General features: G+C 33.5%; 1 protein-coding gene across 1 annotated transcript in view; it reads right to left on the reverse strand.

Moving 5' to 3' along the window:
• LOC128169664 (uncharacterized) overlaps positions 1-12,903 on the reverse strand; it is a 173,927-nt gene that overhangs the window by 25,478 nt on the left and 135,546 nt on the right. The window contains exon 7 of the mRNA XM_052835767.1: positions 832-922. Within this exon, the coding sequence (XP_052691727.1) occupies positions 832-922 (91 nt within the window). The remainder of the gene's footprint in view (positions 1-831; positions 923-12,903) is intronic.

The raw sequence follows: 12,903 nt of genomic DNA on the forward strand, positions 1-12,903 counted from the left end.
TTGCTGCAACTGTTTTAGTTAAACATCTTTGTTAATCACCAGTAGAAGTTATTTGAAAATTGATTAAAAAGCATAGTACATGTATTAGTAACTCATTATTAAATGATTATAAGTGTTTATGAATTGTTTTTATGTTGTAATATATTAAAGTTGCTATGTTTATCTGTAAGCTTGCGGCAAATTTGCTGCAAACAGTTTGCCGGAAGCTAATTTGCATACGAATTCTGAACTTGCTGCAAGTTTGCCGCAAACAGTTTGCCAGAAGCTAATTTGCATACGAATTCTCAACTTGCGGCAAATTTGCGGCAACTGTTTGTTGCACATTTGCAGCAAACTCTCTGCAAATTTGCGGCAACTGTTTGCCAGAGGCCTTATATTTTGGTAAGGGTGCAATCATTTTGTTCAAGCATAGTTAAATTCAAATGTATTAAATTTCTTTTTAAATACCTTACAAAATTTCATTTCAAACAATTTTACATTATAATGAAATGTAAGTTACTGTTAAGAATATACCGATATTTCAGTATTTTTTAAAAACATTTTGGCAATTCAAACTTTTTCTATCTAATACTCACCAATGAAAAGTGAATAAATAATAAGTTTGAGCAAAACTTTGAGGTTATATTGTTAATGCTTATATGTTAACATTCCATTTTATGCACAGAATGGTAAAGTCAAAGACAAATTGAATTTTAAGAAAAAGTGAGGGGTGGATATTTGAATATGGTAGCAATATACAATGTAAATGCTTATACAAGTAAAAAAAATAACCTTGAAGATGCCTTCCTTTTGATTTGTAAGCATTTATTTTTGTGTTTACTGATATCTTACTTGTCCCAATTCCATAGATCAACGTCACTTGTGCCCGCAATAGTACCGCTGTTCGCCGTACATTTCTTCGGAATCACAGAATAATTTTTCTCTATAAAAAGAATTTTTATGAAATATTGCAGTTCAAATATGTACATAGTTTTATTCAACGGCAAAATGGACATAATACAAAAGGACCATGGACCGCTTCACTCTATCAGGTAAAAATAGAATTTCAAGTGCATAAATGTTGTCAAGTAACTTTACAGTATAAAAATACCATACATGGATATCAGGCTTGGGGTAATGCCAAATGTAATGGTAATGCATTGCAATGCATTACATGTGCATTACAAAGTAATGCTAGTAATATGTAATGCCACAAAGTTAGCATTACAAGTAATGGTAATGTAATTCATTACTTTCCAAAATCTAGTGTAATGCTGGCATAACATGGCATTACTTTGCATTACTATGCTTATTTATGCATGTTCACTTTAAAAAATGTGATGAATAAATGAATAGTTGAAATTGAATTTGACTAAATTCATTTTTTAAGAAGAAAGAAATAATTCTTGAGATAAAAATGTTTTAATTGTATTTTTAAAAAAGATTTTTAAAAATTCATTTTTGAATTGTTAATATTACTAAATATAACAGCACAATTTCATAACATTTTTAAGAGTGTTGTTATTAAGAGTTTTTAATCATTTAAACAATTTACTCCAATTAGTTTGCACTTCAATAAGAAATGTGTCAACAACACACTTTGCCCCCAGGATAATCTAAGTATCAAAACAATCTATTGTTATAAGAATAGCTCAACACCCCAATTCCCTTCCCTTCGCTATGTCCCGATAGAATAGGAGACAGACATGCACCTTTAAAAGCAAAATGAATGCACTGTCCATCCATGATGAAAATCAATATCACTTCTAATATTATAACCCATTTGAAAATAATTTTACTTATTTTCTCTCACTCTCCTCTCTCTCTCTCTCTCTCTCTCTCTCTCTCTATCTCTTGTCTTAAAGTGTCCTCAGTAGAAAGAAATACAATTCAAATACAGTATCTTAAGAAATATAACTGGGAAAAACCATCTAGTTATGAATTAATAAAATTGAGTGTCCATAATTATAAAGATTTGTGTAATCTGGGAAAATATCTCTATTTAGCTTTTGATAACCGCAACATTATTCCATAAATTGTTTTTTGTTATGCATGTAATTCTGTGTCTCTATTTCGTATCCTACATTGTATCATGCCAAATGTCTATAAATATCATTTTACTTATGTAATATGTTGTTCATAATGCCACAAGATGATTATATATTGAGCAAATAAAGAATGACTCTAGTATAATCATTGAATTTGAACCTGATACTGAGCATGAACCTGTAGATATGTTAATTATAAAGAGTGTTTTATATTTGAAACATTTGCAAAAACTCTTTATTAGCTTTACTTTTTAAAAACAAAGTAATGGTAATGGTAATGCATTACTTTACTCATGTAATGGTAATGTAATGCATTACTTCAAGAAAATCAAGTAATGGTAATGGTAATTTAATGCCCAAATTCATGAAGTTATGGTAATGTAATGCATTACTTTACAATGTTATTCGCCCCAAGCCTGATGGACATATATAAATACATAATTAACTTTATACAATCATTGAATATATTTTTTAAACACATAGAAATAAAAACAAGTTTGTTTTCAAAAAACTTAAATTTTACAAAATTGATTATCAATCATGCCCTGCAAAGTATATTTCTTTGTAGTTGAATACATATAGTTGAACACTATTGTCTTTCTTACTGAACTCAAGCACCTAAAACTCTTATATAAAACACACAACCAACAACCTTGAAGATTATCATTACGTGTGTAATGCTGAATCCATTATATGTATGGAATATTTTGTAATACATTTATAATAGGCAGGAATCGATAAAAACATAATACTCCCATTTTAAATTAGCAAATTGTTGTTTATATACAGTGAAGCCTCAGTTATCTGGATGCTTTCGTTCTGAATTCCAATCGTCCAGATTGGTGAAGCATCCGTATATCTGAAATGTGTCTATTATTGTCATGAATGTTTTATTGTTTTTCCTTTCATACTTTATAGCAACCCCGGTTTATATTATTTTTTCAGAAAATTTTAACCGGACTATAATGATAACCGAATCTGGCTAAATTCTTTGTGTTCAAGTGTGATACTGGTATGTGCTCATTTACATGTACGTAAATGATGTTCACAACTATCTATTTTTAGACATGCCAATTTCCACAGTAATTGATTTATTTTTAAAATTTTATATACTATTCTTAAAAAACCCCAATTTTACTGATAAAATTAACGTTGACTAGTTCAAAAAATGCAAGATCTACCAATGCCCTTCCGATGAAGTGACATGCTTTCATTTTTTATTTTTTTTTTCTGTACTTCACTTCCGGTTTTGACCTAATCTAACAAGGCATTCAGGAGACAATTCGTTTTAAAATAACATTTGAATAGGTAGATAAAACAAAAACGTAAGTAAAACTTTCCAGTTTTTTTCATTTAATAAGCTCATTTTTTATTTGAAATACAGATATGTTTTAAAAAGTGATGTCATTTGACAGGTACACAGGTCAACTCAAAGAAACCCAAGCAACGTGCTGTGAGGCGTGACTAATCCTGTCTGGCAAGCACTGTCGGTATTTTTAAAAGTGATTTGAAAGTCAGTTTTTATACAAGCTACTCATCAGGGGCTAGCTCGTAAAAAAGGTGTGCAACTCCACTGAGAGGCGTAAACTTTCTATTGCATTGAACGAGGTATCATCACATTTTACCGTGCGGTTAAATGAAGCAAGATTGATAATAAAACAGTGTTTTGTGGTAAAAGCAGACCGTCTGGATCCGGATCGCGGATTTCCGGATAAATGAGACAAAATAACGTATAAATAATTTGAAGCGTCCGGTTATCTGGCGTTTGTTTATCTCAGGCCCCGCTGTACTTATTTTTTATCAGCCTGTATGTATAGATTAACAATCCCTTTATACATGTACATGTAACTCTGGCCCAGGGTATCATGGTATAAACAAATTATAGTATGAATTTTACAGTAACTTGCTTTTTACTTAATGTCAGAAAAACTTTAAAAGACCCTTTTTCTCGTTATAGCAAAGCGCAATTGGGTATACTATTATATACTTATAAATTAAGACATTTTGCCAATAAACTAAAATATGCCTGCACCAGAATAACTGCTTACACCTTTGGTATTTCAACATGTATGATATTATGTCCGTAAAGTATAACTGAATTTTACCTGATAGGTATATTGTAAAATTAATCAAATACTTAATTTCATTTTCGATCAACCAGCCCGAAATAGCAAAAATAAGAGTAAGGTGGTGGACACGCTCTGGCGGATCTACATGTAAGTCAATAGAAGTTTTATCAAAATATACTTGCAGTGAAATAATATTCAATAATTATGTAAAGATTGAATATATTTAGCGTTTTTTTTAGTATATATAGACATTCAGATTTTACAAATGGAGAATAAATAAAGTAAGCCAAATTGTTTCTTGATTGCGCGATTTTAGTTTACATGGAAAGAACAAAATGTCGTAACCAAGAACGAGAGCTGACTAATAACATAACAGCGGAAAGTGTAGAGGAAGTTCATCATGCATCGGGCAGATACCTTGAATGGGGCAGCTTTGATTAATAATCAGACTTAACTCAATATGAGTTAAGTCCAGTTATTGAGATGAATAGAAAAGTAGCCGATCCAAGAAAGATAACTCTCAATTACTTATTGGTTTCACATGTATGATTTAGAGTTATCGTTCCTAGTTCATCGCGCAATCGTTCATGCGCAACAGTCAGCTTCCTTTTTGGATTTCGCCTTCAAGCGGTAGTCATTCATTCAAAAACTCCAACAATCAGGATCCATCCCTCTTTAAATATAGCCAAATACCAACAAAGTTCGTAAGTTATTTTTGTAGGAAACATAACGGTGAGTGTTCTTTTCCATTTATCCTTGCTACTAGCGGTGTCTAGGGTGCATTTATGTAAAATCAGAAAATCATTATAAGAATCACGTGTCGCCATGCTTGTTCGATGGCTTTAAATCATAAATTATAAGATCAGATCTAAATACCAAACTATTTCTGAGTTGCTCACGTTAATCTTTCATAACGTTGATTTTCAGTTTAACTCCACGTTCTACATTGTATTGTTGTTACTGAGGCCCCTCTGAGGTTTCTTTAAAAAAAAAAAAAAAAAAAAAAAAATAAATTCTTATTACTGCCTATAATCTTAAGGTTCCTTACGCATTGAAATGTTGCGAGCAAAGAAGTCTAAGAGGAATTCATCCTCCCCATATGCGGCATCCAATCCTGCAGCCACAAGACTAGGACGTGGTTCAAGAACTCAGCCGCAACCACCACCTGCTTTGTCCACCCCTGAGGCTCCTGTACAACCAGTGGAAATTCCTGTGCCAGTTGTCACCATCTCAACGCCCACCAATCAGCAATTTCCAGTACTTGCAACTTCAGGTACTGTTTTACCCACAAGCAGCTTGTTGTCATCTGCTATTTCAAACCCATCACCCCTTATTAGCGTGTCAGACAATCTTGGTAATTTCGTTCCCCAATCCATTAAAGAAAAAATTTGGTCCAAAGATTATATTGATCTAGCCAAACTTTTGCACACCGACCTTGATACTGACAAGCCAGACTAAAAATTATCAATTGTCGACGGTCAGTTAATTATGTCTCCAAAAACAAATCCCGAGAAAATCACAATAGTTGATTCTTGGACTGACGCATTTCTAATTTTTTCCAGCATTTATTTGTTGAGACACCCTGCAGACATTCAGGGCATTCTAAAGTACATGCAAACTATCAGGTTAGGGGCTAGCAGAAATCCAAATGCAAGTTGGCTGGAGTATGATAGACAGTTTAGGCTAAAAATCTCTACCAACACATCTATCACTTGGGGTTCTGTAGACGCTGAGCTATGGCTTATGTTTATGTCCAATCCAGCTGTAGTCCACAACACTCAATTAAACTCAAAATGTTACGACTATAATTTCAAAGGCTCCTGTAGCAGACAATCATGTCTCTACCAACATTTAAGCATGTACTGCCATAAAAATCATCCTCGCATACATTGTTGGTCATCGCAATCATCTAGCACACGACATACCCCCACTCAAATAAACCAAACAAACAACTCTTCCTTTCGTCCCAACTTGCACCAGCTACCCCTCCGCCCTCGACAAACATTTCAAGCCAGACAAAGGTTTATGGGACCTAGGTTCAACTCCAGTTAAGATTCAAATTATGCAAAGTTATTTGGATAATTACCCTGACAAAGATACTGCTGAATACTTATCACTTGGTTTCTGTTTGGTTTTCATTTAAATTACACTGGTTTAAGGCTTCCTCTGAAACCCAAGAATATGAAATCAGCCCAGGTTCATAGTGCTGAACTACTTGCAATTATCAATGAGGAAATAAGTCTTGGTCGCATGGCAGGGCCTTTTAACAATTTACCAATGTTCAATCTTAGATGTAATCCTGTAGGCATTCTCCCTAAAAAAGATGGGGGCTGGAGACTTATTACAAACCTGTCTGCCCCTACTGGTTACAGTGTCAATTATTTCATTGATCCCGCATTATGTTCAGTTTCATATGTATCCTTCGATCAAGCAATAACTATGATCAGTTCTTTGGGTAAAGGTACATTGTTATGTAAAATGGACCTGTCAAACGCCTTTCGCTTACTGCCAATTCACCCTTCGGATTTCTGTCTATTGGGCATGTGTATTGAGGGTAAATACTATTTTGACAAGTGCATGCCCTTTGGATGTGCCATAGCATGTTCTACATTTGAAAAATTCTCATCATTCCTTCATTGGGTACTATCTAAGAACTGCAATAGTCCAAACATTATTCACTACCTAGACGACTTCCTGTTTGCGGGTAGTAGGGAAACATCTCATTGTACCCAGTTGGCACAGTCTTTTCAAACATTGTGTCAACAGTTCGGTATACCTATCAATTCTAGCAAAACTGAGGGCCCTACTACTAAACTAACTTTCCTGGGTTTGGGTATAGACACTGTTACACAAATTATTTTCATCCCAACCCACAAATGCTCCGAGCTTCAGACTGCACTAACATCACTCCTTCAAGCAAAAAAGGTTACCTTGAAACAAATGCAATCACTCTGCGGCTCACTCAATTTTTTTGCTAAGGCACTTCCTGGTGGCAGGGCATTTTGTCGCCGCTTTTATAATGCTACTATTGGCATAAAGAAATCACATTTTCTAATTAAAGTGACCCATGCAATTAAGGAGGATGCTAGAATATGGATCCAGTTTCTTGAAAACTATAATGGTAAAACCCCATTCCCTGAGTTAGCCTGGTCCAGTAATGATGCACTCAATCTTTTCACTGACAGTTGTGGTTCCTGTGGTGGGGGTGCATTTTTTAACAATCACTGGACAGTAATTAAGTGGCCTAACTCATGGTCACTTGAAGTCCGCAGAGACATTACATTCTTGGAGCTTGTACCAATAGTTGTTGCAATCTGGTTATGGCAGGATTACTTTGTAAGCAAAAAATTAATCATAAATACAGATAATTTGGCTTTAGTCCATATTATCAATTCCCAAACAAGCAAATCAAACCGCGTCATGTGCTTACTAAGGCAGCTAGTGTTAATTTCCATACGTCGCAACATTCAAATAAAATCTGTTCATATTCCTGGGCATTATAATTCTATAGCAGACTCTATCTCTCGTTTTCAGTGGGCAAAGTTCAGAACACTTGCTCCGAATGCAGACATTCAGCCTACACAGATCCCGACGGAATTATTGAACCTCTTAGACCCCACGTAGATGCGATTTTATCTGCTGCCATAGCAAAAAAACACAGCTGATACCTACCAGCGCGGTCTTGAGTCATTTGGCACATTTCGTAATAAATTTTCCTTGCAGCTACTTTGGCCACCACCAGTCCACCAGTTAGTTAATTATACTTAGCATCAAACTCCATTTCGTATTCAACTGCAAGATGTTATATTAGCGGTATAAGCTATCAGCTCCAATTGCGAGGCCACATTGACCATACAAAAACATTTATCGTCAAAAAGATGCTTGAGGGAATGCATCGCTTGAATCCCTCCAAATATATTAGAGCACCAATAACCTTACCCCTGTTAGGCCAACTTGTTACTGCATTGTCTTCAGTTTGTGCTAACTCTTATGAAACTACATTGTTTGCAACAGCATTTGAACTAGCCTTCTTTGCATTGCTGAGAGTGAGTGAATTTACTGTGTCAAGTAGGAATGCAGTGGTGTTACTTGAGACTGACATTCATTTAATAGACTCTCAAATCATGGTTCACATTAAGGGCTCTAAAACTGACCAACTGGGCAAGGGTGCCACAATCCAAATACCTCTAAACACACAAACAACAACATTATTTACTCATTTGAAGCAATACCTATCAATAAGACCTAAGGTTTCAGGCCCATTCTTTTGCCACTTGAATGCAAAACCCCTAACATCATATCAGTTTACTTCAATACTACACAAAACAATAAAATTCATTGGTTTGGATACCACATCTTTTAAATCCCATTCATTTCGCATTGGTAGTGCAACGCATATGTTTCTACAGGGTATACCTGAAGAAGAAATTAAGATCAAAGGCCGTTGGAAATCAAATGCCGTTTATTCATACATTCGAATATAAGTACCTTGCAACACAAATACTGTTTTCTAATAGTATGCTAAGTTTGCAGGTACCCCTACTACAGTATGGATAATGGGTTCATCCTTGATCTGCTTCGCCTATGATTACTCATTTACCAATTACAAAAATCAAGACCTACACCTGGAGCTTCACAATATTTCCATAAGATGGTTTGGCAAGAAAGGAATGGTGTGGGAGGACGTTGAGCCAGGCTTTCGTGATCTAGTCCAACAATTTGGTTATCCAGATGTACTAATGATTCATTGTGGGGGTAACAGTATTGGTACTATGTCCTTGCGTCGCCTTCAAAAATACATGAAACTGACAGTTGCCAATATCCACTCTATGCGGCCAAATTGCAGAATTATTTGGTCTCAGATCTTGCCAAGAACATATTACCGTCATATGTTCTCGCACATAGCAGCAGAAAAAGCACGCGTTAGGATTAACAGTTCCATGTCAAACTTTGTCATAGCTAGAAATGGGGCCTATATCAATTACCCAGATTTACAAAAATGCAACTCAAATTTATACCCTGATGGCACTCATCTCTCTGATTGTGCTCAAACTTTATTTTTGAACGGTTTTCAATCTGGCTTGTACAAAATATTGCTTGAAAACCTTGAGACTTTTCCTCCTTTACATTCATGAAGCAGTTTTTGTCATGGCATGGGCAAAATTTGCCCGCTTGTGGCGGATGTCCGCAACCATCAAGCAAGTTAGCTTGATGCTTTCGTACATATGGCCGAATTTTGCATGAAGCCCCGCCGCAGATTCTGTTTATTTCCAGTGTCTCTGGCCAATAATATGGGCTTCTGTCATTTTGTCATTGTCATTGTCTTTCTACGTCATATACTATTGAAAAAGTTGGCGTAGACCATTGTGCATAATACATTCAACTTTTGTCATTTAACCATATTGAACTTTTATCAAAATTCATTGATCATTTTTGTTGTGACCGTTGTTTAACCATTGATACCTCAATTCAATGTTCATTGAAGTCTTATTCTATATATTGTATTCTTTGCCATTTATTATAATACTAAAGTAAAGCCATGACAAAAAACTGCCACCACGTGTTTGTTATTCTATTCTGTTGAAATAATCAGACTTAACTCAATATGAGTTAAGTCCAGTTATTGAGATGAATAGAAAAGTAGCCGATCCAAGAAAGATAACTCTCAATTACTTATTGGTTTCACATGTATAATTTAGAGTTATCGTTCCTAGTTCATCGCGCAATCGTTCATGCGCAACAGTCAGCTTCCTTTTTGGATTTCGCCTTCAAGCGGTAGTCATTCATTCCCTCCCTCCCTCCCCTTTATGAAACATTTATGCATTGTATTATATAGTATTGTGGTGTTGTTGTGTGCTGCTGTTTTTTTCTTATATAATTTCAGGTAATGTTGTGTCGTACTTTTTCCTGTAAAATCCATACTGCGTCATGGCTTTACACAAATCCCAGGGAGTCGCTGTTTTTCCTGCATCAGCCATCCTTTTAGACTCCGGGTCTCCAAGCGTTTGGACTTGCGTGGTAGCCGAATTTTGCATGAAGCCCCGCTGCAGATTCTGTTTATTTCCAGTGTCTCTGGCCAATAATATGGGCTTCTGTCATTTTGTCATTGTCATTGTTTTTCTACGTCATATACTATTGAAAAAGTCGGCGTAGACCATTGTGCATAATGCATTCAACTTTTGTCATTTAACCATATTGAACATTTATCAAAATTCATTGATCATTTTTGTTGTGACCGTTGTTTGTTCATTGAAGTCTTATTCTATATATTGTATTCTTTGCCATTTATTATAATACTAAAGTAAAGCCATGACAAAAAACTGCCAACACGTGTTTGTTATTCTATTCTGTTGAAATAATACACTGATAAATAATCATGCGCTCGCGTTTTCAGATTGCATACAATACAATTTTGATACACTAACAGATTAGGCCTTATGTATTTATTTGTGAAACATAAACGGATTGGGGGTAATTACTGTACATGTAAGTCTAAAAACATTGAATGGGGACCCCTCTTCTCCATTTCTTTTTTTTTTCAAAAACTTTTATCTAAAATTCTTATATAAGAAAGTATAAATGTTATTGTGAAGTGAAATTTAACTCAAAAACTAAATTAAGAAAAGAGTGTATACAACGAACGCATAATATTCCCCCTCCCCGTTTTGAAATAAAAACCCTTAGGCATATATATACGATTGAGAATTAACATTAATTATAATTACGGAAGCGTAATATTGCCACATATACACTTTTTTTTCATTTTCTACACTTTAGTTTAAATTTTACACTTTAATCTGTAAATTTACACTTTAATCTGTAAAATTACACTTTAATCTGTAAAATTTACACTTTAATCTGTAAAATTCACACTTAAAAGTGTAAGATTTACACTTAAGTCTGTAAAATTCACAATTTAAGTCTGTAAAATTTACACTTTAATCTGTAAAATTCACACATTAAAGTGTAAATTTCACACTTTAATCTGTAAATTTTACACTTTAATCTGTAGATTTTACACTTTAATCTGTAAAATTCACACTTTAAAGTGTAAAATTCACACTTTAATCTGTAAATTTTACACTTCAATCTGTAAATTTTACACTTTAATTCTTGAAATTCACACTTTAATCTGTAAAATTCACTCTTTAATCTGTAAAATTCACACTTTAATCTGTAAAATTAAAACTTTAAGCTGTAAATTTTAACTCAATCTGTAAATTGTACACTTTAATCTGTAAAATTCACACTTTAATTTGTGATTTTTACACTTTAATCTGTAAATTTTACACTTTTACATTATGTATCATTCTGTCTATACCTCGATTTAGCATAAGTACGTTCACTACTTTTAGTTGTGTTCGTACTACAAAAACTTGATTAAATAAAATTGTACTGTATACAAATGAATAAAATTGATGCTTTAAACTAGTAAAAGTCTTGTATACATTTAGCAGGCTTGAAGACTGTGTATTAGCATAAAAGTGAACAAAAAGTCAAAACCCCAAAACATTGTTACAGATAATTCTACATTTTATGTTGCGGCCACCATATAATTATGTGGTGGCCGGCTGGCCGTCAGATAAATTAGTGGTTATCGCTAGTTTTTAGTCCATTAAATTATCACTTTTCTCAGTTTTTGTGAAAATTTTAATCTGATTGAAAGAGACGAGGGAAACGGCTTGCATTATAAAAAGCCCTAAGCGTTGAACATTTTTGGCCTTGTGACCCTGATACATTTTGTCTAAGAGAATTAAATCATAACTGTTTCAGTTTTTGAAAAATTGAATACTGTTAATGAGAACTCATTTCTCGATTGCAATGTTTATTATTAAAGCAAGATCAAAGAAATGTCGGACATTTAATTAAAACAGCCATGTGGTGTTGACATAGTATTTTACAGATTAATGTGTGATTTTTACAGATATATGTGTAAAATTTACAGATTGAAGTGTGAATTTTACAGAAGAAAGTGTAAAATATACAGATTAAAGTGTGAATTTTACACTTAAAAGTGTGAATTTTACACTTTAAAGTATGAATTTTACAGATTAAAGTGTACATTGTGCACTTTAAAGTGTGAATTTAACACTTTAAAGCGTAAAATTTACACTTTAAAGTGTGAAATTTACACTTTAAAATGTAGAAAATCAAAATAAATGTGAAGTGTATAAGTGGCACTAATCGCTTCCGTAAAATTAGGCCATATACAAGTATAACCAATTTAAGTTTAGATTATCATCCTTGTCTGCCCCTCTTAATATCTACAGTGAGACAGTTGCTTTTTGATTCAAATTTCAAAACACAGGTTTAAAAATATTTCGGATACATTACATAAAAAACGAACAACATACAAATACATTTTAGGAACCATGTTTTGATATTAATGTGAATTCATTTTAAGACGATTTAATTAAATTTAAAATTTTCAAAAAATTTAAAATTCATCCAATCAATTTGAGAAAAGATGTCATCAAATGCAGAATTTTAATAGCAACTTAGATATCATGTTTGAAAATTAGTCTGATGTCATTTTAACACGATTTAATTAAATTTAAAATTTTCAAAAAATTTAAAATTCATCCCATCCATTTTAAAAAGATTTTATTAGATGTAAGTTCAACTTAGGTATTATGTTTTAAAATCAGTCTGAGGTCATTATAACACATTTGATATGAGTATAACAATTTAGCTTCCCTACTCGGAATTTCCAGACAATGATTTTTCTCGTGATGCTAGACTATCATGTCCTCTATAATTCCTGAAAATTTCGACTTTCTATCTATTTTAGCTTTAAAATAGATGTG

The sequence above is a fragment of the Crassostrea angulata genome, unplaced genomic scaffold, assembly GCF_025612915.1.
Source record: "Crassostrea angulata isolate pt1a10 unplaced genomic scaffold, ASM2561291v2 HiC_scaffold_168, whole genome shotgun sequence".
Taxonomy (NCBI): Eukaryota; Metazoa; Mollusca; class Bivalvia; order Ostreida; family Ostreidae; genus Magallana; species Magallana angulata.